Source organism: Vigna umbellata, chromosome 1, assembly GCF_029865625.1.
Source record: "Vigna umbellata cultivar VRB3 chromosome 1, Vumbellata_1.0, whole genome shotgun sequence".
NCBI classification, from domain to species: Eukaryota; Viridiplantae; Streptophyta; class Magnoliopsida; order Fabales; family Fabaceae; genus Vigna; species Vigna umbellata.
Genome location: NC_142165.1, coordinates 42,121,877 through 42,145,020, shown reverse-complemented (window position 1 = coordinate 42,145,020; position 23,144 = coordinate 42,121,877). Strand labels below are relative to the sequence as shown.

The 23,144-nt window shown below is 31.2% G+C and overlaps 2 protein-coding genes and 1 long non-coding RNA gene across 3 annotated transcripts; all 3 read right to left on the bottom strand.

The window, feature by feature from the left end:
* Positions 1–1,368: 1,368 nt before the first annotated feature.
* KLCR1 (Tetratricopeptide repeat (TPR)-like superfamily protein) lies at positions 1,369–4,830 on the bottom strand. The gene is made up of 3 exons (XM_047296633.2): positions 3,948–4,830; positions 2,619–3,527; positions 1,369–1,883 (listed from the first exon to the last, which is right to left on the bottom strand). Exons 1-3 carry the CDS (start codon positions 4,580–4,582, stop codon positions 1,649–1,651), a joined length of 1,779 nt encoding a protein of 592 aa, XP_047152589.1. The 5' UTR covers positions 4,583–4,830; the 3' UTR covers positions 1,369–1,648.
* An 8,514-nt stretch (positions 4,831–13,344) lies between these two features.
* Positions 13,345–14,614, bottom strand: LOC148205408 (uncharacterized). Its single transcript, XR_015785220.1, has 3 exons — positions 14,458–14,614; positions 14,307–14,362; positions 13,345–13,742 (listed from the first exon to the last, which is right to left on the bottom strand). It is a non-coding gene; the product is annotated as an uncharacterized LOC148205408 (long non-coding RNA).
* Positions 14,615–18,847: 4,233 nt separating this feature from the next.
* LOC124824227 (beta-amylase 3, chloroplastic-like) lies at positions 18,848–21,751 on the bottom strand. The gene is made up of 4 exons (XM_047296635.2): positions 21,094–21,751; positions 20,276–20,486; positions 20,046–20,159; positions 18,848–19,920 (listed from the first exon to the last, which is right to left on the bottom strand). Exons 1-4 carry the CDS (start codon positions 21,612–21,614, stop codon positions 19,117–19,119), a joined length of 1,650 nt encoding a protein of 549 aa, XP_047152591.1. The 5' UTR covers positions 21,615–21,751; the 3' UTR covers positions 18,848–19,116.
* Between the last annotated feature and the right edge of the window lie 1,393 nt (positions 21,752–23,144).

Genomic DNA, 23,144 nt, shown 5'->3' with positions numbered 1-23,144 from the left:
ACATCTCCATCTTCATAACGTATTGAAAACACCTAATATTATTCATAACCAGTCAATGTAGATATTCTCTATCAAAACAGGGAAGAATTTAAACCATATCCACAAAGACGAGTTTATTGATTTGTATAGACCTAAATATAAAAATTAAATTAATAATTAAACTTAATTAATTAGTAATATTCTCACTACAATATAAGTATCATCATTAATTGATCTTTTTAATTAATCAATGTCATCGGGGTCTAACATGTTCACCACTCCTTGGTTCAATAATCCATCCCGTAGCATTTTGAGGTGTCCAGATACAAAAGTATAACAACTTAAATAGGGTGAGGAGGCCCAATAAAATATTAGTTACATCATGAATGCTGTTGAAAGAGCAATGTAGCCGAAAAAGAAATATGAAGAATTGGACAAGTTAAGGTGGTGGAAACCTCTTTTCTTTCAATAATGATGCCAACCCTTTTCAGGCAAAAATCTTGTCTTGTGAAAATTGCTTCACATCTCACCTCACTTGTCTTTCTGCTATTCTTAAGATAACTTGATAAATTCTTTTAGTAAGAACACCTTTTCTATCTTAAATTTAAGATATTATTTCCTTAAAAAAAATTACTCTATCAACCTACAAAATATACTCCAAATATGCCTATTAAATTATTTTTATAAAAATCAATGAATTTCATCAATATAGCAATTTAAGATTTTAGGGAAATTTTGTAGTATCGGTTATATTTTATTTGAAATCGACTTTCTCTTAATCTTGATAATGGTATGCATTATTCATCATGAAATACAAAAGTTTGGAACATTTTATCTCGAATTATTTTGGTGCTTCAACATTATAAGAAACTGTTTGAAAAGCTTTTATAATATGATTAGACTAAATTATCCATGACTAAAAATAATTTTTTCTTTCCTTCCCCACATGTGTGATCTGTGCATGGTGTGTTCTTTCCTTTCTATGAGGAAAGGAGAAAAAAAAATGATTGATGCATGCCACATAAAGTAGTGACAAAGTAAAAATAGAATAAAAATAAATAGATAAAGGAGCTTGATTTAAAAAACCGAAAAACAGATTGCTCTATCTGTCGATCACTTTTATTAAAATTTGCCTTTCTTAGCAAACTAATACCGTTGATAGGGTCCCCACACATCCAACCTGAACGAAAGAAAAAAAGTGTATGGGTGCAACAAGAATCTCAAGAAACTACATTGGAATCACGGTTCGTTCAAGTGGATTTTCACATGTTGAAGTAGTTCACAATCACCATAAAGAGATCACGAGAAATTCGCATGCCTCAGGCACCGACATTGGCGTAATCCGGGAACCAAAAAAATTAAAATTTTGCAGGCTCGGCGCACGAAAGATAAATAAAACACAATTGCATCAAAATTTATTCACTCGAATAAAAATTTGCTTTCAACATTTTCCGGAAACGGATGGATTTTGGTGGTACAACTAAAAAGATCACAACACAATTGATAAAGCAATTAACCAAATGAAACAAATGCATAAACAAATATGAAGAAACAAGGAAGCTCCCTCCCAAATTACAAATTCAACCCTATACAAGATATCCTATGTTACAGAATGTGCATGTGCATTCAATATATATATATATATATATATATTTGAGTAAAAATATGGTTAAATTCTAAACCCCAAACCAGGCCACCTCTTTGTTCCCTCCTTCTTTGTCCTCTTTGAACCAGGATCAATAAGGTTTTCCAGAGATTTTGCTTTTCTGTCCCGTGTTTTGCCTGCTTCTTTCAGAAGCTCAGCCAGACGACGCTTCTCATCTTCAAAATCAGGATTTGCTATTCCAAGCTTTTCCTCCCTCAACTTAAGCACGTATTCTAAGATTTCAATCGCATCTCCCACTCTGAAGCATGCAATGAAAATACAATCTTACTTCAAACATACACAAGTGCTACGGTCATGTACAACATAAATAGGCCTTTGATTATTTTATATCATTCCATCCGAACAAGAAATTGCAGGCTATCAGACATATATACAACTAGGAATCATACAAAGATTTTTCACACCAATGGGCAACTCATGCTGGGCTGAAGCCAGAAAATATATATTCGGGTAGACAAGCTATATGGTCAATGGATGTCCAAAAGAATGAAGAAATAACACTGCTAATGTTCCGGTGTAGCTAAACATATTCCTCCTTGCTTTTCAAAAAATTTTAAAAAGCGTTTAGATCCATCCCCGTAGCAAAGGTTAGGGAGTGGCAAAGCTTGGTTGAAAATTAGCCAAAAGCTTGACATAGAATTTTGGGAAGCCAAAATATAGTGTAATTTAGAGAGAAAAGTTTGGGGGAGCCATTGCCCCCCTTGACCCCTTAAATGATCCATGGGTGGAGGATTATAGTAAAGTTGAATTAAATACAGCTTAGCCAAAACAGCTTCAATCAAGCAGCCCAACATATAACCACGGTGATAACTATACTAAGATTCCAGTTGGTCACTGTCAATCTTTAAGTAGTATCTTTTATTTTATAGCTGCTTCATAAGGGAAAAAATACGATGCATGCACTCAGGATACAAAGCAAAATATTTACTAAATGAGTCAACAGGTAATCAAGGGCATGAGAAAAGAATTTTACCTTCCCATAGCATCATATGTAGCTGCAAGGTTGCTGTACACTCCAAGAGTATCTTGATGACACGGGCCACACTCCTGTTCAAGAATTCCCCTAGCTTCTTCAAACAATTCAGCAGCCTCATCTATCTTGAACAGTTGAACACACGCCAACCCCATCTGGTTCAGAACAACTCCAAAGAAGGCACTCTTCCGCTCCCCACTGGCCCTGAGTTTAGCAACAGCACTCTCAAATGAGTTCCTTGAGTCTTCATACCTGCCAATCATGTAATACATCACTCCCATCCGTGCCTCAATCCCTGCAATAGTGCTCTGCTGCCCTGGCTTATCCTCCAACAACTTCATGGCCCGGCTTAAGAGCTTCAGCGCCTCCTCTGGCTCATCCACAGATTCAAAAACCGCTGAAACCTCTGTCAAGCCACCAGAAATCTCCTCAGCAGTGGTACCCGGCACCGGCTTTGAGTAAATCCTGAGTGCATTCTCACAGTACGATTTCGACTCACGAAGCTTCCCAGTCCGGTGGTACAAATCAGCCAGCCGTACAAAAACAGAAGCAACGGAAGGGTGGTTCTCACCCTTAGCAGACTTAAACACAGTAAGTGCCTTCTGATACGAGAAAATCGCCTCATCAAAACGACAAAGTGACATGTAAATGTTCCCAATGCTAACATCAATCGACGCAACCTCATTATCCTGACCATTTGCAATCATAGCCATGCTAGCAAGCACAAGATGCTCCAATGCCGCTTCATAATCTCCCTTCGCCTCGCAAATCAGTGCCATAAGCCTCCTATCGGCAGCTTCCTCAAGTGAAGCCGGTTCACTATGCACGCGATGAATCTCCAAAGTCTTCTTACACAGCTCCTCCGCTTTGTCAAACTGCATCGCTTGCACATTCGCCTCCGCCAAGTATCTACCACGCACAACACCAACTCAAAAAAGAGTGGTTCTATTCATACAACAATTTAAGCACACCACTTTTTTTCTCTCTACCTCCCTCCGTAACCTTATTAATTACACACATACTTTTCTCTCTTTTATGTTCAAAAACACAAATAAAACTCCTCATTAAAAAACACAATCAAGCAACTACAATTAAGGAAAAACCTATACGTATTTTATAGATGTTCTTATTTTTATCCTCAATTAGAATTATAATTTGGCCAATTTTCCATTATATTTCCCTATCATGATTAGAGTTTCTCCTCATTAATTCTATAGACAGTTAACGAAATATTTTATTATTAAGAAAAAAAAAAAAGAGGCGAATCTCCAATAATTCTGATTGCTGCATCTAGGTTTTGCATCAAACAACGATAGATCGATACCGTACCGGCAAGTTTCACCGACGCGAGGATCGGTTTCGCCCAGGGCTTGGATCTGGATCTGGAGGCCCTGGTCGTAGCAGGAGATGGATCGGTCGACCTGGCCGAGCATGGAGTAGGTGTCGCCAAGCTGCATGTAGCCGGAGAAGGCGGCAAGGGCGTGATCAGCTCCGCGCGAGACGTCAGGGACCTGTATGGCACGTTCGAGGACGGGAACGGCTTCCTCGAAGCGCGCGAGGCTGCAGTAGATAGCAGCGAGGACGTGGAGGCTCATGGCGAGGTCGAGGCTGGGCTCGCCCTCGACGGCGCAACGCTCGAAGGACTTGGAGGCCCGCACAGCGAAGTCAAGAGCCTTGGCGGGCCCATCGCCGGAGGCGATGGTGTCGCGCGCCAGTTTAAGTAGGAACGGGCCGAGATCGGGGTTGTCGAGAGAGGCATCGGAGAGAACCGGGTTGGGAGGAGTTTCGGGAGTTTTCTTCTTGGAGGAGCGAGAAGGCGATGGCGAGGGTGGTTTTTTGGGAAGTGGGGAAGGCGTTTTGTTGTTGACGTTGTTCGTTTCGGATCTCTGCGTCGGAGTGTTGGGTACGGATATTCGGAGCGGTTGAGCTTCGGGTGGGGTTTTTACGGAAACGAGACCCGGCATGGTGGTCGAATTACGATTCAACGAGAGAGAGAGAGAATGAGAGAGAATTATTGAGTGTTTGGGTGTTGCGAGGAGAAATTTGTATTGATTGGGAGAAAGATAAGAACTGAGCACCACTCTCAACTACAATTGGGAGAAGAAGGTTTCTTTTGGGGTGTGCAGATCAGATGTCTCTTCTATCTTCTCTTCTTTTTTTCAAAGTTTCTGTGAGTGTGTATGAGCTGTGATAGAGGTTTCATTCTTTTCACTTTCATTTCTTTCTTCTTCTTCTTCTCCGTCTTTCTCTCGGGGTCACTACGGTCATTCAACATCTCATCTCCGTTAGATTCACCCAACGCCCGTCATCTCACATTATTAATTATTAATTAATATTAATATTAATCACAGTAATCAATTTCTCGCCACCACACCACATTTTATATTATGTTTCCTCATACACCAACTTCTTATTAAACTAATCTTCTTTTATGATGTAAAACAAATTACCAAGTTAAGCACGGTTACAATTTTATGTTTTGTTTTACATTTTTAAATTAAATTATTTTTTAATTAAGAAAAATAGAAAAATGTTATGTTCATTATATTCGAATTTACTCTGAAGATTCTTTTAATATTTGGTCCCACGTAAACATTATTTTTCTGCCTCCATTTATTAGTCAAACGGAAATTTTTTTCATTTGTTTCTTTTCATTTTTTAAATATGGTCTGAGAAAATAGTATTGGAAGAAGTGCAATGACTGTATACACATTCCAATTGTCTCAATTGTGATTGTTTATTTGGTCGTAAAAGACAACTGTGAGGAAACAAATCAGGCAAAATAAATAAAAGTGGGAATATATTCCATAAAATTGGACATGAAATTTTTAATTTTTTTAGCTATTTTTAGTATTAAATAATTTGATTTACCATAAGACATAAAAAATAATTTAATAAAAGTTTGGTGTTTTGGTTGAATTAATTATTGAAGTCTTACGAAATAAATATAGCCCATTTATTTCTCTTTATATTTTTATCTTTTTTTTTCCTAAGCTTTCTTTATCTTTTATCAATTATCAAAGAAAGTTATGCTGTTCGGAAAGGATATGTAGAGTAATATAATTTACAAATAACTTGATTATTAAGTATGTAATTTATCAGAAAAAAAAATACAGATATTACTATATATTTTTTTATGTAATTATTATTTACGTATATAACTAATAGATATGTCATAAAACTTTTTATTCAACATTTATTTTTGTCCAACATTTATTTTTGTCATGTAACATCCCAACATAAAACCATATCTAGAATATTCAAATTAATAATATTATAATTCAGTTCTAAGAAGCAAAGGTATGGATATGACCAAACGGCCTTACGAAAATACTGCAGAATTCAAACTTTATAAAATTACAGTATAGACCGAACGGTTTCAAAACTAAGATTATGCCGAACGGTTTTACAAAATAAAACACAACCTAACAACCGAACGGTTCTAAGGTTCCGCTTTCACTTCCACTTCTTCAAGAGTTTCTTCCAACAGTTCTTCTCCTTTTGCTCACATCCACAGGATGATCATTGCAATAGGAAAAGACAATCGAACGGACAATACAGACAAGACAAAAAAATAGGGTAAGCTTATGTAATTTAATTAATTCAGAAAAACCTATATTTCACATAAATCTAACATAATTCGATATACAATCATGTAACATCCAATCATGAACTTCTAATCAAAATTTCAAGTCAAAGCATGCAATGACTGACCACTTTACTCTGACTGTCCGAACTGTATGAATTTTGTGTAGCGATGACGTTTTTGCACCCGGGTGATGTAATAGCTGGGATGCCCTCAACAGCTATCACCCGAGGTTAGTTCGTTCCGTCCAAGTTTACTTTATGGACTAGGACCTCCTACCATTCTCACACATGACTTACTCCTCTCTAGTTGAGAATGAGTAATCACAGAATATCAGGATAACCGCCAGTTAAGCATAACCACATTCATACTCTACCATTCAATAATCACTCATGAGATATTCCTCCCTGGAATACTCTTTCATTTCCATACTATTCCATTTATATCCCATAATACAATCAAACCGAACCCATAGAAACATATCTTATCTAAAACTAAAACTGAAAAATACATTTCCCCAGAGACAAGACCGAACGTTTTGAATACATTCTAGACTAACACAGTTGTACCTAGTGTAAGACCGAGCGATCTTCCACTTATACACAGAACAGGACCGAACGGTCCATTCTAGATAAGACTCATCATAAACCGAACACTAGCGATAGTATTTGAACGTTTACTTGCTACTCAACAATTACTACAGAACAGTATTTTACTAGACCGAACTCCTAAGAATGTACCGAATACTAAATATTCATATAATTTAGACTTAACCGAAAATCCTAATAACTATTGTTGGAACCTAGGAACTTAACTGAACCCTACAATATTTAACCGAATACTATTGACTTGGACCGAACACTCTTAGTTCAATCAGAGTACACAATGGGGTATAATAAAATACCGAGCGCTTGGTTAAAGACCAACCACTATAAAGACTGAGCGTTTGGTTCAAAACCGAGTACTACTAAGATCGAACACTTGGTTCAAAACCGAACACTACTGAACTTAAATCAAAATGAAGGAATATATATATATATATATATATATATATATATATATATATATATATATATATATATATATATATATATATACACACACACACACACACACAATTACACAACACTTATTTTCAATGAAGGATAAAGGTAACCTCTACGACTCTAAGTACTATAGAATACATTAACTAAACTGTTTAGGAAGCTTAAAGAGGAAACTGTACTTAGACCGAATGCTTACTTACAAGTATGCTAAGAGAAAACCGATCGGTCCTTAACTGAAATACTCCACATAAGAAGAATCCAGTACATACCGAATACTCAAAGGAAAACCGAACGGTCAATGATGAGTTTCGGTGACAACCACAGGATTATACAAAATTTTACATACTTAAGAACAAACCCTATATCATTCAGTTCCCATCATTTGTAACTCATACACTCATATATACAAAACATGCACTGAAAGCAACACTTCATATTCATCCATGGACCAAACAAGCATACAACCATTCAGAACAAGAAATCATAATCAAATTATATAAGCTTTCCGTACCTCTAAACGTAGCCGAACGTTCACAGATGCAGGATATGGTTCACCACGACCAGTCTTATACACTCAAAGCTCACCGATTTAAAAAAAAAACCAAATACCAAACCAGAATTGCTATCAGAATGAGATAATACACTAATGCAACCATAATTTGGGTTTGCATGTGACAGGAAAACTAACAGTCTAATTTGGGTTCCACTGCTTAGGATTTGTAATGGGTTCTGACAATTTAAATTAGAAATAATGAAATAACTCAATTGTTCATCATTCATTTAGTTAATCTATGCTGAACTAATTTATGAAGAAAATATAAAAGGAATGAACTAAATTCACCCATTTAATTTTATTAACATTTATGTTTTATTCTACTAATTCTTAACTATTGAAATTAATACAACTCACTTTTATAATTAAATCTCTTAAATTTACTTTTTCAAAAGTTTTTAAGAATTTATTCTTAAAAAAATTTACAATAATTTTTAAATCATTTTTTAAAATATAATTTAAATTTAAAAGATATATTATTTTATGGACGAATTAAATATTGAATCATGAAAAAAAAAATGCTAATGGGTGGATTCATTGAAATTTTTATTAAAACAGTTCCGAAAAAAAAATGAACCAAATTTATTAATAACTATTTTTATTTAATTGTTAATAATTTAAAATAAAAACTATCTGATTTATTAGATTCGTCTCCCGTAATTTAGACTATATATACACATACATATACATATACATATACATATACATATACATATATATATATATATATATATATATATATATATATATATATATATGTGTGTGTGTTTTTAAAAACTATCTGAACAATTTGTAGTGAAAAACAACCATAGTGGCACTGCAGTAATAGAATTTGTAGTGTGCCATATATGTTCTGACAATTTGTATGATGAAGTAGGTGAAACTATTATTTGATCTATTTATTTCTTCCTCTACATTCTGACCAAGGAATGAAGGATAAGAAATATATGGAGAAAAAAAAAAAGAGAAAATAACCGAAATATTATATAATATTTATTTATTTTGATTCTTTATGTAATTTCATTGATCCGGTACCATACATATAAAATATGATTTCTTTGGAAACATGAAATTTTATATGTTTTCATTCTTAAAAGCGTCTTGAAAAATAAAAAGAAAAAATAATTTTTAAATTGTCTTAAATTTTAATCTATGATCTATGTACAATTATTGAGTATAAAAGAAACAATTTTAATTACTTTTTTTTTATTTTTTTCTCACACTTTATTCTATTTATTTCTTCTTTAGCAAACCTGAACATAAAGCTGCCCAGAATCTTCGTTATTTTTCATTAACTGTGAGAAAGCATGAAAAAAACGTAGAGAATGGTTGCAGGTGCATGTCTTGTTCAATATTTTGTGGCCGCATTTCGAATGGAGGAGATTCATATGCACTGATTTAATAAAGAAAGATGATGAACTCTTTTATTAAAATATTCAATTGTGCTATTTCTTTGTTCTTAGTTTTGTTTAAAATGCAATATTTTTTTAATTTATAATTCTTTTATTAAAATTAAGGTTTGCATAATTTATTTTCTGCATAATTTTTCAAACTTTAACACTCTTTAATTTCAAAATGTTAAAATTAAATATATTTAATTCTTTTAACTCAATTAAATTATGTTTTTAATACGTTAAGCTCTATATGTTTCATACTAATATTGAGATATTTATATATTTATATATTTTTTAATTAAAATATCAATTTAAAATATAACTTATGAAAATTAATGTCGTTAAATAAAAAAATTATATTTATTTATTTGTAAATTTAAAAACTTTAAGGACTACAAAATATATTTATGTCTTATATTTATCATTGCACGATCTTTTAAGCAAATAGGATTGTATTGGATAAGTTGGGATTGTGCTTATTACTATTAAACCTCTCACATTAGTACCTATCGCTAACAAATTAAACTACATCGAATACTTCATTATCACACTTAAGTTAAGATGATACCTATTAAGTTAAAAAAACGAAAACATTTGAAAAATTAATGGAGATGTTATCTAAAAGTGAACTTAACTAAATTAATGATAAATTGGCTTCATTTTAGTTTGTATATGATGTTATTAAGGTAAATAAAAAAAATTAAGTTCGACAAGTTAGTCTATCAATTTGAAAAAAAAAATTGAGACAATATTTTTAATTTTGTAAATTCGAACAAACTTAATTAGAGTTGTCAAAACGGGTAATCTGACTCGATTCAACCCGGCTCACTACGGGTTGGTCACTTAGTGAGTCAATCTAACCCGGCTCACTTATTAGCGAGCTAGAAAAATTCAAACTCGACTCGACCCACCAAAGTGGGTTAAACAAGTTGACTCACTAGCTCATTTAAAAAAAAATTCAAATCTAAATAAATGTCACCCTAAAACTATGTTAAACTCGAAAGATAATTAAAAAACAAAAAAAAGTATCATACAATCCGAACGTAATCCAAAAATATGTACAAAAGACGAACAAATAAGTTTTTAATATTGTTAATTTTGGTCTCACTTGTCCATTTATAATAATATAGTCTTAAATAGATAAATCTATAATATTTTTCTCTCTTAAAACATTTTTTTTATCACTATCTCTAATATAATAAAAAAATGTTAATTAATAATATTGAAACACAAAATAGTAAATAATTAAATTAAATTAAATGGGTTGGTGAGCCGACCCGGCTTATCACGGGTTCAACCCGGTGAGTCGGGTTTTAAGTAAGCCAGGTTGAATACTAGTCCACATAAAAAAATTACATTTTTTTCAAACCCAACCCGACTCAAACCCGTGGTCAGCTAGATTGGTTCGCGAGTTACAACCCATTTTGACAGCACTAAACTTAACCGGTTAAATATCACAGTTTAGTAAGTCGGTTTTACAAGTAAGTTAGATTAGTGCATAAGTATAGTTTTATTAAAAAGATTAAAATTAATGTTTTGATACTTTATATTAATACAATCTAACAATCCAACCAAATTCTGATAAAGTTTGAATGATAGAATTCAACAAAAAAAACTGAATTTGTTTGGACGACAACCTTTTTTAATCCAAAATCAATTTGATAGTCTGTTGTCAACTCGTTTTTATATAAAAAATAAAAAAATTGAATCTGTTTTCATGTGATATTAAATTTAAGTAGTAAAAATATGCAAGTAAATAATGAATTGGACCAAATTAAAAAATTCAATCTATTTTCAATTAATAAACCAATCCTTGCACACAGTTATAAACAGTAGATTAAAAGGCAAAAAAACATCAATAATTGACGCTCAACTAATAATATCTTGCAGACGAACTCTTTAGGTTGGACTGTCTAATGTCAATTAATTAATTACAATATCTGTCATTATCTCATACTGTAAATATAGAAGTAGGTGTGTTGTTATTGAAAAACATGCTTACTCTTATAGTAAAACTCAACTCAATTAATTAGCGTCAGACCTGAAATTGATAACAAGTATTTATAATAACTCTACAGAAAAGTCAAACATTCTTATTTTTATGGTAGATATGAATTTAATAGTTTATGTTTGAAATTTTACACCAAATTCCGGATATATACTTTATCTTGCAAATTATACGATTAAACTTAAAATTTATTTTTTTAATTTTACTTTTTAGATTATTTGTACGAAATTAAATTGTATTAATTTAGCTTTTTAATAACTTGTTTATCCTTTTTCTATGCGAGGTTTTTCCAAGAAAAATTCCAAACACATACCGATGAATAAGAATCGAATTTATATAAAACATCAGAACATTATTTTAAATATAAAAGTTCAAGTTAATAAATTTCTGATTTTTTTATTTATATATTATTTATCTTACATATTTTTCTTCAGCGTAATTTTTTTTAATTTTAAACATATTAATTAATATGGTTAAAATCCCCGGAATCAATTACTTAAAAAAATCTCTATGTATTCTAATCACTTTTAATAAAAAAAAATTAAATATGTTTTTCATTATTTAACTTTTAGTCAAAACTGAAATTATTCTCTTTTTAAAATTTTGATCTAATTTAATCCTTTAATTTTATAAATGTATAAATTTAATCATTTTAATTAAATTTTATTAATTTTATTTTATATTTTAAATATATTTTATAATAATATTTAAATTATTTACTCCTTTCACATATTTTCACTTTAATATTAATTAAAAAATACGTTGGAAACCTAAAATAAATGTGACAAAATTTAGTTCAAATAATTAAATCAGCACATTTCACCGGTTAAAGAAAAAAATTAAATCAAATTTTAAAAAAATCAACTTTTATTTATAATTAAGAAAAGAAATATTTAACCTTAAAAAATATCAAATGAAAAAAAAATTGTAAAACAATTGTTCATGAAGTGTTAAAAAAGACTTTATCATCAAGTATATTAATTAATAATGAAAACAAAAAAATTGAGATGCAAAGAACTTTGAGGGTCACATCATTGAAACCACTGCACTAGCTATGAAGTTGACTTCCTATCTTTGCTACAATTCTATACTCATCATCATTACATTTTTCAAGAAGACCATGTACATGATAAATTACTAGTTAAATCTATTCGATACTATATAAAATTTTTAATAAACTTAATCTAAGGTAAATTAATGTTATATATATATATATATATATATATATATATATATATATATATATATATATATAATTATCATTTGCATATAAATGTTTATATATTTTGTTTCTCTTCTATCTCTCTTTCACTATATGTTGAACAACATTTGTTGAAATATTCAAATCAATGTTATATAATTTTATTGTGTTTATAATTTATTAGTTTCTCATTACGTACTCTGTATCTCTTATATATCATGTTGGATCTAAAAGTGGAGACAAAAATCATAATATTGATCTCTCAAATTAAAAAAAAAAGCCTCTTAAGATAAAAAAATAAAAATAAAGTAGTTCCTAAATATTTAATCAATTTTAAGAACGGAAATGAGTTTTAAAGGAATTATAGTTCAAGATTTAGAGTTTGAAATTTAAGATTTAGAACTTAAAACTTTGTTTGTCCATTAAATATATTGTTCATGATTAAAAATCATAACTTTTTTTTTCACTTTTGAGAGAATAATTTATTTTTAAATTTTTGGAATATCAAAATAAAAACTATTATAACTTTTAGAAATTAAAAACCTAATTAAATAATATTAGCATAATGATACTTTCACAATATTTTTTGACAACGTTTTAACGTCATTTACGTGTCATTCTGTGATTGGTCCAAAATTACTCCTCAATTAATAATAATAATCATAAATACCAACGTGGATCAATCATAGAATGATACAGAAATGATGTTAAAATATTGTAAAAAGAATGTATCATTATCCATAATATTAATTGTACCCTTCGTGTATCGAAGTAGATTAATTAAATAATTTAACAAAATTTAACACACGTCATTACCACTTTCCAATTAGAATCTCACCAGAAAACACAGATTATGTCTTCTAATAGTAGTGCATATGAAGCTGTGAAACCAAACAAGGCATTCATCATCAAGCATCAAAGATTAATTAAACCAGAAATTAAGAAAGAGCTTAAAATTTTATAACAGTTTCTGGTATTTAAATATATTAGAATTTAGATATATTTCAGCACTTCGTTTTAACAGATTACAGAAACATAAAACTGTCATAGTAGAAGGAAATCTTCTGCTGTCACCTTTTATACATATATGTATATATTAGTACGTATTGCTACATTTCTTCTGCTTTTCAGAAACCAGAAATGTGGGCTGGCTTGAATTATTCATTCGATGAAAATATATATAATATGGTATTAAAAATGCAGCATATATAACAGGTTAACTTCAACCGTGAGGCTTGGTTTTTCCCTGATCATTCCGTGGATTAGCACCATATTCTCTGTAGTCATCAGTGTCAAGCTTCAAAACCCTTCTTCCATTCATCTGAGAAGAAACCATCTACAAAAATGTATGTATTTAATTAATAATTCAAGTAATGTTAATTATGCTCATACATTTTCAAGATACCAAGAATTGGAGGTGGTTTTAAGCTTAACTCAATCCTACAAAACCCTGCTATAGATATCTTGTATGTGATAGTAGAAATTAATGAGGGTCCGATAGTGACCCGACAACGGGTGAAAACAAAAATACTCACTTAGAACTCGTTAGGATTGGCTCTAATCTAACCACGACTTTGATACCAAGTTAAAAGTGGATTTTAAGCCTAACTAAATCCCACAAAAACAACTTGGAAGATGAGGTTTACACCTCACTTATATATTATAAAGTGATATTTTCTCTAATCGATGTGGGACTTCCAACACACTTATATATTTTAAATTGATCTTATCCTTAGTCGACGTGAAGTTATTGTTGTAAGTGTTTGTATATGCACCGATTAAAAAATGGTTAAACTTGTCATTATTATTGATTAATTAAGCCATAGTAAAACAGAAGTTCGTACTTTGTAAGGAAGAAATGAATATTTAAATATTTCTTAGCATGTGATGAATACTTTACCTTGTTGGTTGGTGATTTTGCCACATCCACTCTCATCCCCAAGCTGTTTACTCTAGCTGCAAGAAATTCACAGAAAATGAATTAATTAGTTCTGATTTATATATATACAATATATGATATATATTAATATATTTGTGCAGAAGATGCTTACCTGGATACAGTTCAACAAAGAGCAAAAGGAAGATGATAACAGAGAATCTGAGCTTGAAATCCATAAAGTTGGATGAAGAGTTTGAAGTTTGAAGGATGACAGAAAATGAGAGAATATGGATGTTTTTTTATATGAGAAAGTGAGAAATGAGAATAGACGAATGAACCCTTTTTCTTTTGAAGGGAGAGAGGGAGGTTAGAATGGGAAAATTGCCCTTGTAAGTTGAAACTAAAGTTAAAAAAAGTAATCTCAGGAGACATGTGTGTAAAGTCAACTTTATTAACTGTCTCTTAGCTTTATCATGGAACTTAATTTACTGCTTTTCATCAAATTAATTTTAAGCAATTACTATGTGTATTTAATTTCATTTTAACTATCTTTTTACATCATTAAAATGAACCAAAAGAAAGTAAATAATATATCGTATGCCATTTCTGACATGATTTTCTGCATCTATAATGAAGCTATACTATGTGTAACTTTCACATCCTTTTCCAATTTGATATTAAAATAATGATACACTTGAATTGTAAATATATATATATATATATAGTTATTGATTTTTTTATATAGACAAATATTGATTTTACTATATCCCTAAAATAGTTTATTGTTTAACTAATGAGAAAATTGAGTGAAGTGTGAGAGTGAAAGCAGTGAAGTATTATATTGAGTGATATAAAAAGTTTTTTGAAATATTCAAGTGCTTAGTTATTTCTTTTTTTAATAACTAGTTTTTCAGGCAGCCAAAATGCTTGAGTATTTATTAGTTAATAAAAAATATATATATATATTTTTTAAGTTTATTTATCATGAAAAGAATTGAATTTTACCTTAAAATAAACAAAAACTTAATAATTGTATCCAAACCTAGTAAAAGTAAAAGTAACGATAGAATGACACGTTTTTACATTTTGACACGAATAAAATGATTTTAAAAAGATAAAGTAAGAAATGATTGTATAAAAAAGGATAATGTTTTGTGTACTAAGTATAGGTTAATAAACAATCTTGTCCAATCTAAATCTTTGTTACTGATAAGAAGTAATTTCATTCAACATTGTCAACCTTTTGCTTATGCACTATTGTGATGTGTAATTTTCATGCTTGTTTTGTTTTTTCTTTTTGAGCTGTCATTGTAAGTTCATTTGCCACAAGACTTTCAACATTAACTTTAAGACTGCCATATTTTCTGGCACTCACCAAGAGAGCTTTCAAGGAAGAAACAAAATTCAGAGACCTTCACTTCAATTCTAAAATTTATGTTTGTAACTTTTATTTTAATTTTCTCGTTAGAAATTTAAATAGTAATTAAAAAAAAGTCAAAATATTAATTACTGAAAAATACTCATATATTAATCCTTTCTTAAAAATTAAATAGAAAAAACAGAGAATAGGTAGAGCATATTGTCTCTTGGCAACAAAAGAATATTTTATCAGAAAATTCTGGTTCAATCAGAGCATACACAAGCAATGGAAACCATCAATTTTACAAACTAATCATGTTACATAAGAAAATAAAATGAATGATAAATTTTAATATGCTTATTAATTTGTAGAGAATATTTGTGCTAAAGTCAATATGATGAATGATTTGAAGGCCGAAATGAGGTGTCACGCACCAAATAGTACCCACAGACACTATACCACAACGGCTAATATTGGAATTGGAGATATCAGTATAATATAATTGGTAGTATGATATACTTTTGTATTTATTTAACATATAATATAAAGACAAAATAATCATAAAAATGTAAAATTTTATATATTTTTTTAAACAAAAGTAATTAAAGATAATATCGAATAAATATAAAAAATTTAGGTAAGTAAAAAGATATTTTTCATCAATCTAAGTGGACACGCCAAGAAAAAGAAAATAGAAAGTTGACTATGTGTGTGACAATTCCCTTTGTGGCTGAAACCTACCAGAAATAATAGTGCTTTTTTCTTTCATGCAGAGGTATGCAGTGTCATAAGAAGATGAGGGTGTTTTGGTTTCAAAGGGAACATGATTACTCGGTTGAATTAGGGTTGCTCAAAATCCAAATCAATATTGATGGATCAACAATATCCATCGGATTTTGAGAGCACATACAACCACTCTGTTACGGATCGTTGAATTTTATTTTTTCTCTTTTATATTTGGGGGTTTTCCTGAAATTCTTATTCAAGAATCATTACTTTATAAAAAAAAAACTAATTACTAGTCTCAATTTTATAAAAAAAATTATAAGTATTTCTTTATTTTGTTTTTTGTTCAACGAAGTCTTAATTTTTGAGACATTGACTAAATTAGATATTTTTTAGTTAATACCATATCAACAATATTAAAGAGATGTTATATCTGAATTCATAATTTTTTTTAAAAAAAAAATTGTTTTCAATTTCTTTTATTTACATGTTAGGTCTATTGTGTGACACATAATATTGATAACTGTGGTAATACTACTTATCAATGTTATACATATTAATATTAGGTGCTTATACCTTATATTTAACTTAGTCTTAATATATGTCTTTTTTATTTAATTTAGTTTATTTTTTAAAATTAAATAATATTATTTCTTTTTCAAACTAAGATCAAATTGATCATTTATATAAATGTTAGATTGATATATTAAAATGATATTAAATGGATGCTATTAAAATACTTATGTTTTCTGTTAGAACTTATTTCTATTTTTTAGCATAAGGAATAAGTACTTAAAGAAGCAACCTACGGTGAAAAAAAAAACTTATTTTGCAAGAGCTGCTTGGGTACTGAAGTACTGTACTCATACATGCTCAAAGACACACAAATGACAGTCATCCAGCCAAAATAAATCCAGTCATAGGAATATGACCTGAAGTAATAAAAACTTAATCTCATATGTTAAATATTTTACAATGATTATTTTATTATAATCATTTTAAAAAACAAGTATTATTTATTATTTTTTCGTCAACTGAACAAGCTTATAAGTATAGGAAATTAACAAATTAAATTTTTAATACACCAATAAACATTATTATGTGTACACCGGTTTAGGGAATTTGAACTTTCTCTGTACACTGCTTCAAATGTGGGATCCCTTGGGTATTTATCCTTCTTCTCAATTTATTATAATGTCCCTATTTAATGGGACAAAAAAAAAGGAAAAACAATATAAACAATAATGTAACATAAATGCGTGACTTAAAAATCATATACAAAATTAATATATAGAAAAAATAATTATACAGATACCACTTGAGAAAATGTTCACAAGAAATAATTAGTATAATTGAGACCTCTATAACACCGCAAAATTAAAAAGAATAAATCCATGGATTTAGCTCACAAATGAGAGAGAGTAAGAATATTGTCAAGGAGAATCTCATAATTGGTTTCGTCAATATAAAGTTTTTATTCTATAATTTATTTTATAAAATTTAAAAATTGCAGATGATTTTTAATTTTCTAAAATAAAGTAAATTTGATAATATTAACATATTATTTAATTATTACTAAAAAATATATTAAAATAATACATACTAATTTTTTTTGTTAAATTTCATTATTAAATATCTTTCGCCAATGACTACTCATCATTATAATCAATTAAAAATACATTCAACACCTATTAACTATTAGATGACATCCTAACCATGGAAAATTAAAGTTAAAAATCAACTGAAAGAATAATATAGCTTGATTTTTATAAGAAAATAAATAAATATTTTATGCTGTGATAGATTGATCAAATGCATAATATGATAGCATATACTAATATAAGACATTGACTACAAACATCAGCACTGATAAGATCCTCCTATTTAACAATTTCATGATCTGGGCTAGTTTATGTTACAGTAGCTCCAAGCCTGGTGGGAGTGCATTATGCAAAAAAATTTGACAAATTTGTCACATTTTGTAATTTATTTTCTTGAAAATTAAAAAAGATTGGATGATACATAATACTAGCTTTACAGTGTGATTTTAAACGTATATAAAGAGCAAAAAATTAAATATAAGCGGGAAGTTCGACCAGTTGTTACCACAACACCTAAAAGTGAAAGGTATTCATTAAAATGGACAAACCCCTAGCTATGACAAGGGAAAACCCAAGAAGTGTCATTGGTCCTCAAGGCTCAACCCCCCAGCACCAAATCCAAAATTGCCTATGTTGTGCATCTAACACTAAACATAAAAAATTGCTACGTTATGTTTTTCTATTCATGTTGCCGCTCATCGTGCACGCACTGACATTTCCATCACCATTGTAACAAGACTGATGGTCAACGTGCACAAGTTTGAAAGGAGATCAGCAGTCAATTGATATTAAGATGCATATCACAGCTATATAAAACCAGCATACCAGGAGTTCATCTCAACAGAACAGAACATTAGAGAGAAATGGCCCAAAAATTCAGCAGTAACTAATTTTAAATTAAATCTCTGTCCACTCCAAATACAGGTAAGTGTATAACATGCCACCCATCTAAAAAAATACTGGAAGGCAATATAATGTGTTTACCTTAGGGGAAGTAACTTCTTGCCGGAAAGCAATAAAAGAATCATTTGACGAATCAGCAGTTACTACACATTTCACAACATTAGACCAGAGGTCATCAGATTTTCTTGCAACGAATGCAGTGATATTAAATAGGCCTAAAGAACAAAGGTCAAGACTGGTTTCAAGAGTACTGATATAGGTGGTACAACAATCTCGCCTCTGGCATCACTGGTGCGGTCTTAAACCGTGTGTCACCAACAGAATATAATCTGGCTCGAAAAATATTTCCATTAGACATTTGTCTTACAAAACGAGTAAACCGATCCCAATTTCGGGATTCAAACAATCTTTTGTCCATTCTTACAAAGTTGAACGAGAAAGGTCGCTTCTCTATCCCATTCGAGTAAAATTTTGACATCTTCAGCACCTGGGTAAATCCACCATCATCCAAATTAGTTGAAAAATTTTGACCTTCAAGTGCTAGGTCACAGAGTCTAGCAGCCAACAAAAGCTGTCGAAGAAAACCTTCAGGGCTACCATCTGGATTGATCTTCTGCATTACTGCATCTTGCATTTCAAAACAAGAGCAGCACATTGAGAATCCATACTTGCTAAACATGCGAGCAATGGATAAGTATCCATCCCGGTTAAAAGTATTATAATAGCCAGCTGTTAACTCTGATGGATGGGATTGTGTGACATAGTGCCAGTGAATGACAGCCAATTTTGCTGACATATGGACCTCTGTACCCCTAAATATAGTTTCAGCTTCCTTACAAATCCTTTCCCCATGCAGCAGCAACATACCTGAGTACCATTCAAGGAAAAATTTACCATATGGTGTGTCCCAAGAACCACCATCATTTTTGAAAAAATCAGTATGCTCGGGATTTTGCATCAAACTTCCAGTACCAAATGGGCCACCATTTCCCCATTCACGCATTCCAATATTTCTTGCAGAGGCATTCAGAGAAGCAAGCATATACTGCCAAGTGGCAAGCAAGAAAGAAGGAAAGTCAAACACGATACTAACCCCATTTAAGTTTCTCATAATACAGAGCAACAATAACACAACACAAACTAGTGCCTAAATCTTAATCTTCTGCCTACCTTATCATAGCATTGAAATTCTCCAAGTTCTTGAGGCCATGCCAAATTCGGCTCTTGTGGAGAGAAGGAAGGATATCTTAGTTCACCACCAGGACCCATGCCAATCTGTACACCCTGCAACACGAACAGAATGACATAAATAATTACAACAAAATCTGTTAATAATGATAATATGTGGAATTCGAAGCCTTGTTGGATTGCAACAAACCAAAATCATCATAGAACCTTACTGTAATGATAACACCAAGCAAAGACCTGAAAGTGTCCCTAAAATCCCTCATAAAATCAGCATACACTTGGATAGGAGAACGCCCACGCAGCACAGGAAGAATATCACATCCAAGGGAAATGTATTCAATATTTCTTCTCCCAAACCGGTCACAATATGCTAACTCGACATCTTTCTTTATCTCATCAAGCACCCATAGAGGAAGCGGTATCCTACACAAGGGGGACAAACTTCCAGAGAATGAGGCTCATGACTAGGAAACAATTCCTACCTACAAAAATAGTAATAATAATTCAAAATAAACCAAATCAACTCTACTTAGATCAACACAAAACCCAGGTCAAATGTCAATACAGTATTGAATAAAAAAAAAAATACACAATCAGAATTACTATTTCCACATACCATTAAATCACATAATAAGAAAAAGAAATTACTCCTACAATTTGTACTTGGACATTGACTCGACTCCAAAAGCTAAGATAAGGGTTGTGTCTTGTTTACATAACACTATTCTAGTCATATCACTGGTCAAAGTGAAAGTTCTCACACTCCCTCACAGGACTAGACATAACGAAGGTTGTAGCACTAGATAACCACGGGTAATCCGATAAGTTCAACAACAATATCAGATAGGTTTTGACATCATCTAAGAATGTGTCAAAACAACAGCATCCATATATTCATATATCATCTAAGTATTTGAGTGTAAAACTAGTTCGGTAACAAAAGCTAGCTTGTAAAGTATAGACTATCCTCAGGTTGTATACACTGTTTTGGTCATTTTATGGCTAACGTGGGGATCCAATTTCCACATACCAATTGGGATCATCAGGTCCCGCGCCATGCTGATGAAACGCGAGAACCGCTCGAACCTTGAGGCCACACTTGCATGCCATCGCAACAAGTTCCTCGCACCCTCTCCAGTCGTAAACCCTAGGTTTGTTCTTCTCAACCAAGCCCCACCAAATCTCGACCACGACACCTTCGACGCCGGCAGTGGCGAGCGCCTTGAGCGAGAACATCATCGTCTTGGGCCTCAAGACTCGGCCGCCCTCCCGGCTGACGGAATTCACCGGCAGAGTGACGAACACCGGCGAGCCGCTGCGGCGGCGCTGCGGTGAGAAGTCGTGGTGCAGCTCGTAGGAGACTTCGCCGCCGTTGTCCGGCGAGAGGAACCCTCCGGCGCCAGGGGACTTGGAGGAGTTGAAGCAGGAGGAGACGGCGAGGCCGCGGCGGAAGGTGACGCGGCAGGGGAAGCGAGTGAGGCGAGTGAAATCGGAGCGAGTGGAGACGAAGGAAGGTGAGAAAGTAGCAGTGGATTGAGAGAGGATGGCCATTGAATGGGAATTGAAGGGTTAGGGTTTGATAGAAAGTGAGAATGTGTTGTTGTGAGTGCCAGTCACATAGAGAAGAGAGCGAACACAGTGATGAGGTGAGGAATGCATACTACACTCAACTCTTCAACAACCAGGATGTGGAGGAGAGATTATATGTCATTTTTCTCTTTTTCATTTTCAAAATTCCCTTTTTCTTCTTTTTTCAACATCTTCTAAAATACTAATAATATTATTACCTAACATTAATTTTAACACTTTTTTTTCACATCTTTTAATTTCTTAAATTTTTATTTAATAAATAATATTAATTAATGTGACATTTAGTAGAGAGTGGATTTTTAATACATAATCTATTTAATTTTTCCATTTCCATTTTTTCTATGCTCTTTGTCACCCATTACGCAACCGAACATCTTTTTAAACCGTTAATTAATCTACTGTTAACAATCAAGTTCCACTTGTATAATGGTTTTGTTAGAAGCTTTACTGTTACATATCATAATATCATCGAAGCTTTATTATAGGAAAAAAGTTACCTTTGTATTATACCATATTGAGAAAAATCTATTTGTTCGTTTACCTCACATATGTATAAAATCTCTGAGCATTTAAAATCACTTAAATATACAACTAAGCAAACATACACAAAGTAAATTAAATAAATATTATTCAAATATATTTTTAGTGAAACTTGTACAACTATTGCTAAAGCTATGTTTGGATTTGAAAATAAATTTAAAGAAAAAAAGAGATGAAAGTAAATGCAGTTTGAATTAAGAAAAAATAATGAAAAATGAAAATATTTAATTTGAATGTTAATGAATAATACGATAAGTTTGATAAATTAAAAAATATTTCATTTGATAAAATAAAATACTATTATTTTATTATTTAAAATATCACTATTATTATAATAATTATTATGATTATTATTTTCATTATTATTAATATTAATGTTTTTTCTTTCTCAAATGCAGAAGGAGGCAATGCAGAGGTCATCCTTCTTCCTCCAATCACTAGAAACCCATCAACACAAAAACTCCCCAATGACACTGCCACTCATCTTATACCCAATAAAATCAAATCTTCCACACCTTATAACAAACAAAATTGTCACCATGGAAACAGAATTCTCTCCCTATAATCGATTTTCTTCTAGTTTTATAGTAATTTTGTGTATGATCTCTCTTTCTGTATTTCCAAACCTCTTCAAATTTCTGAAACAAACATAAACTCCCTTCATTTATAGTTATGCGTAATCAGTACAGTCCAAACAAACAGTTTAAAAATGATAAAAATTGTAAATAAAAATATAATTATTGTGTTAATATATTTTTCTATAAAGTTATTACATGCAATAGATATATTAAAAATATAGTAAGGACAGATAAGTTTTTAATTCTTAAAATTACAGCTAATTTTTATTTTAGTTTACTATTTTAAATAAATTAGCCTTCAAAATTTTTAAAAAATGTAACATAAAGTATTCTTCTAACTCAATGACAATTGTTTTATCATCAGAATTAAATT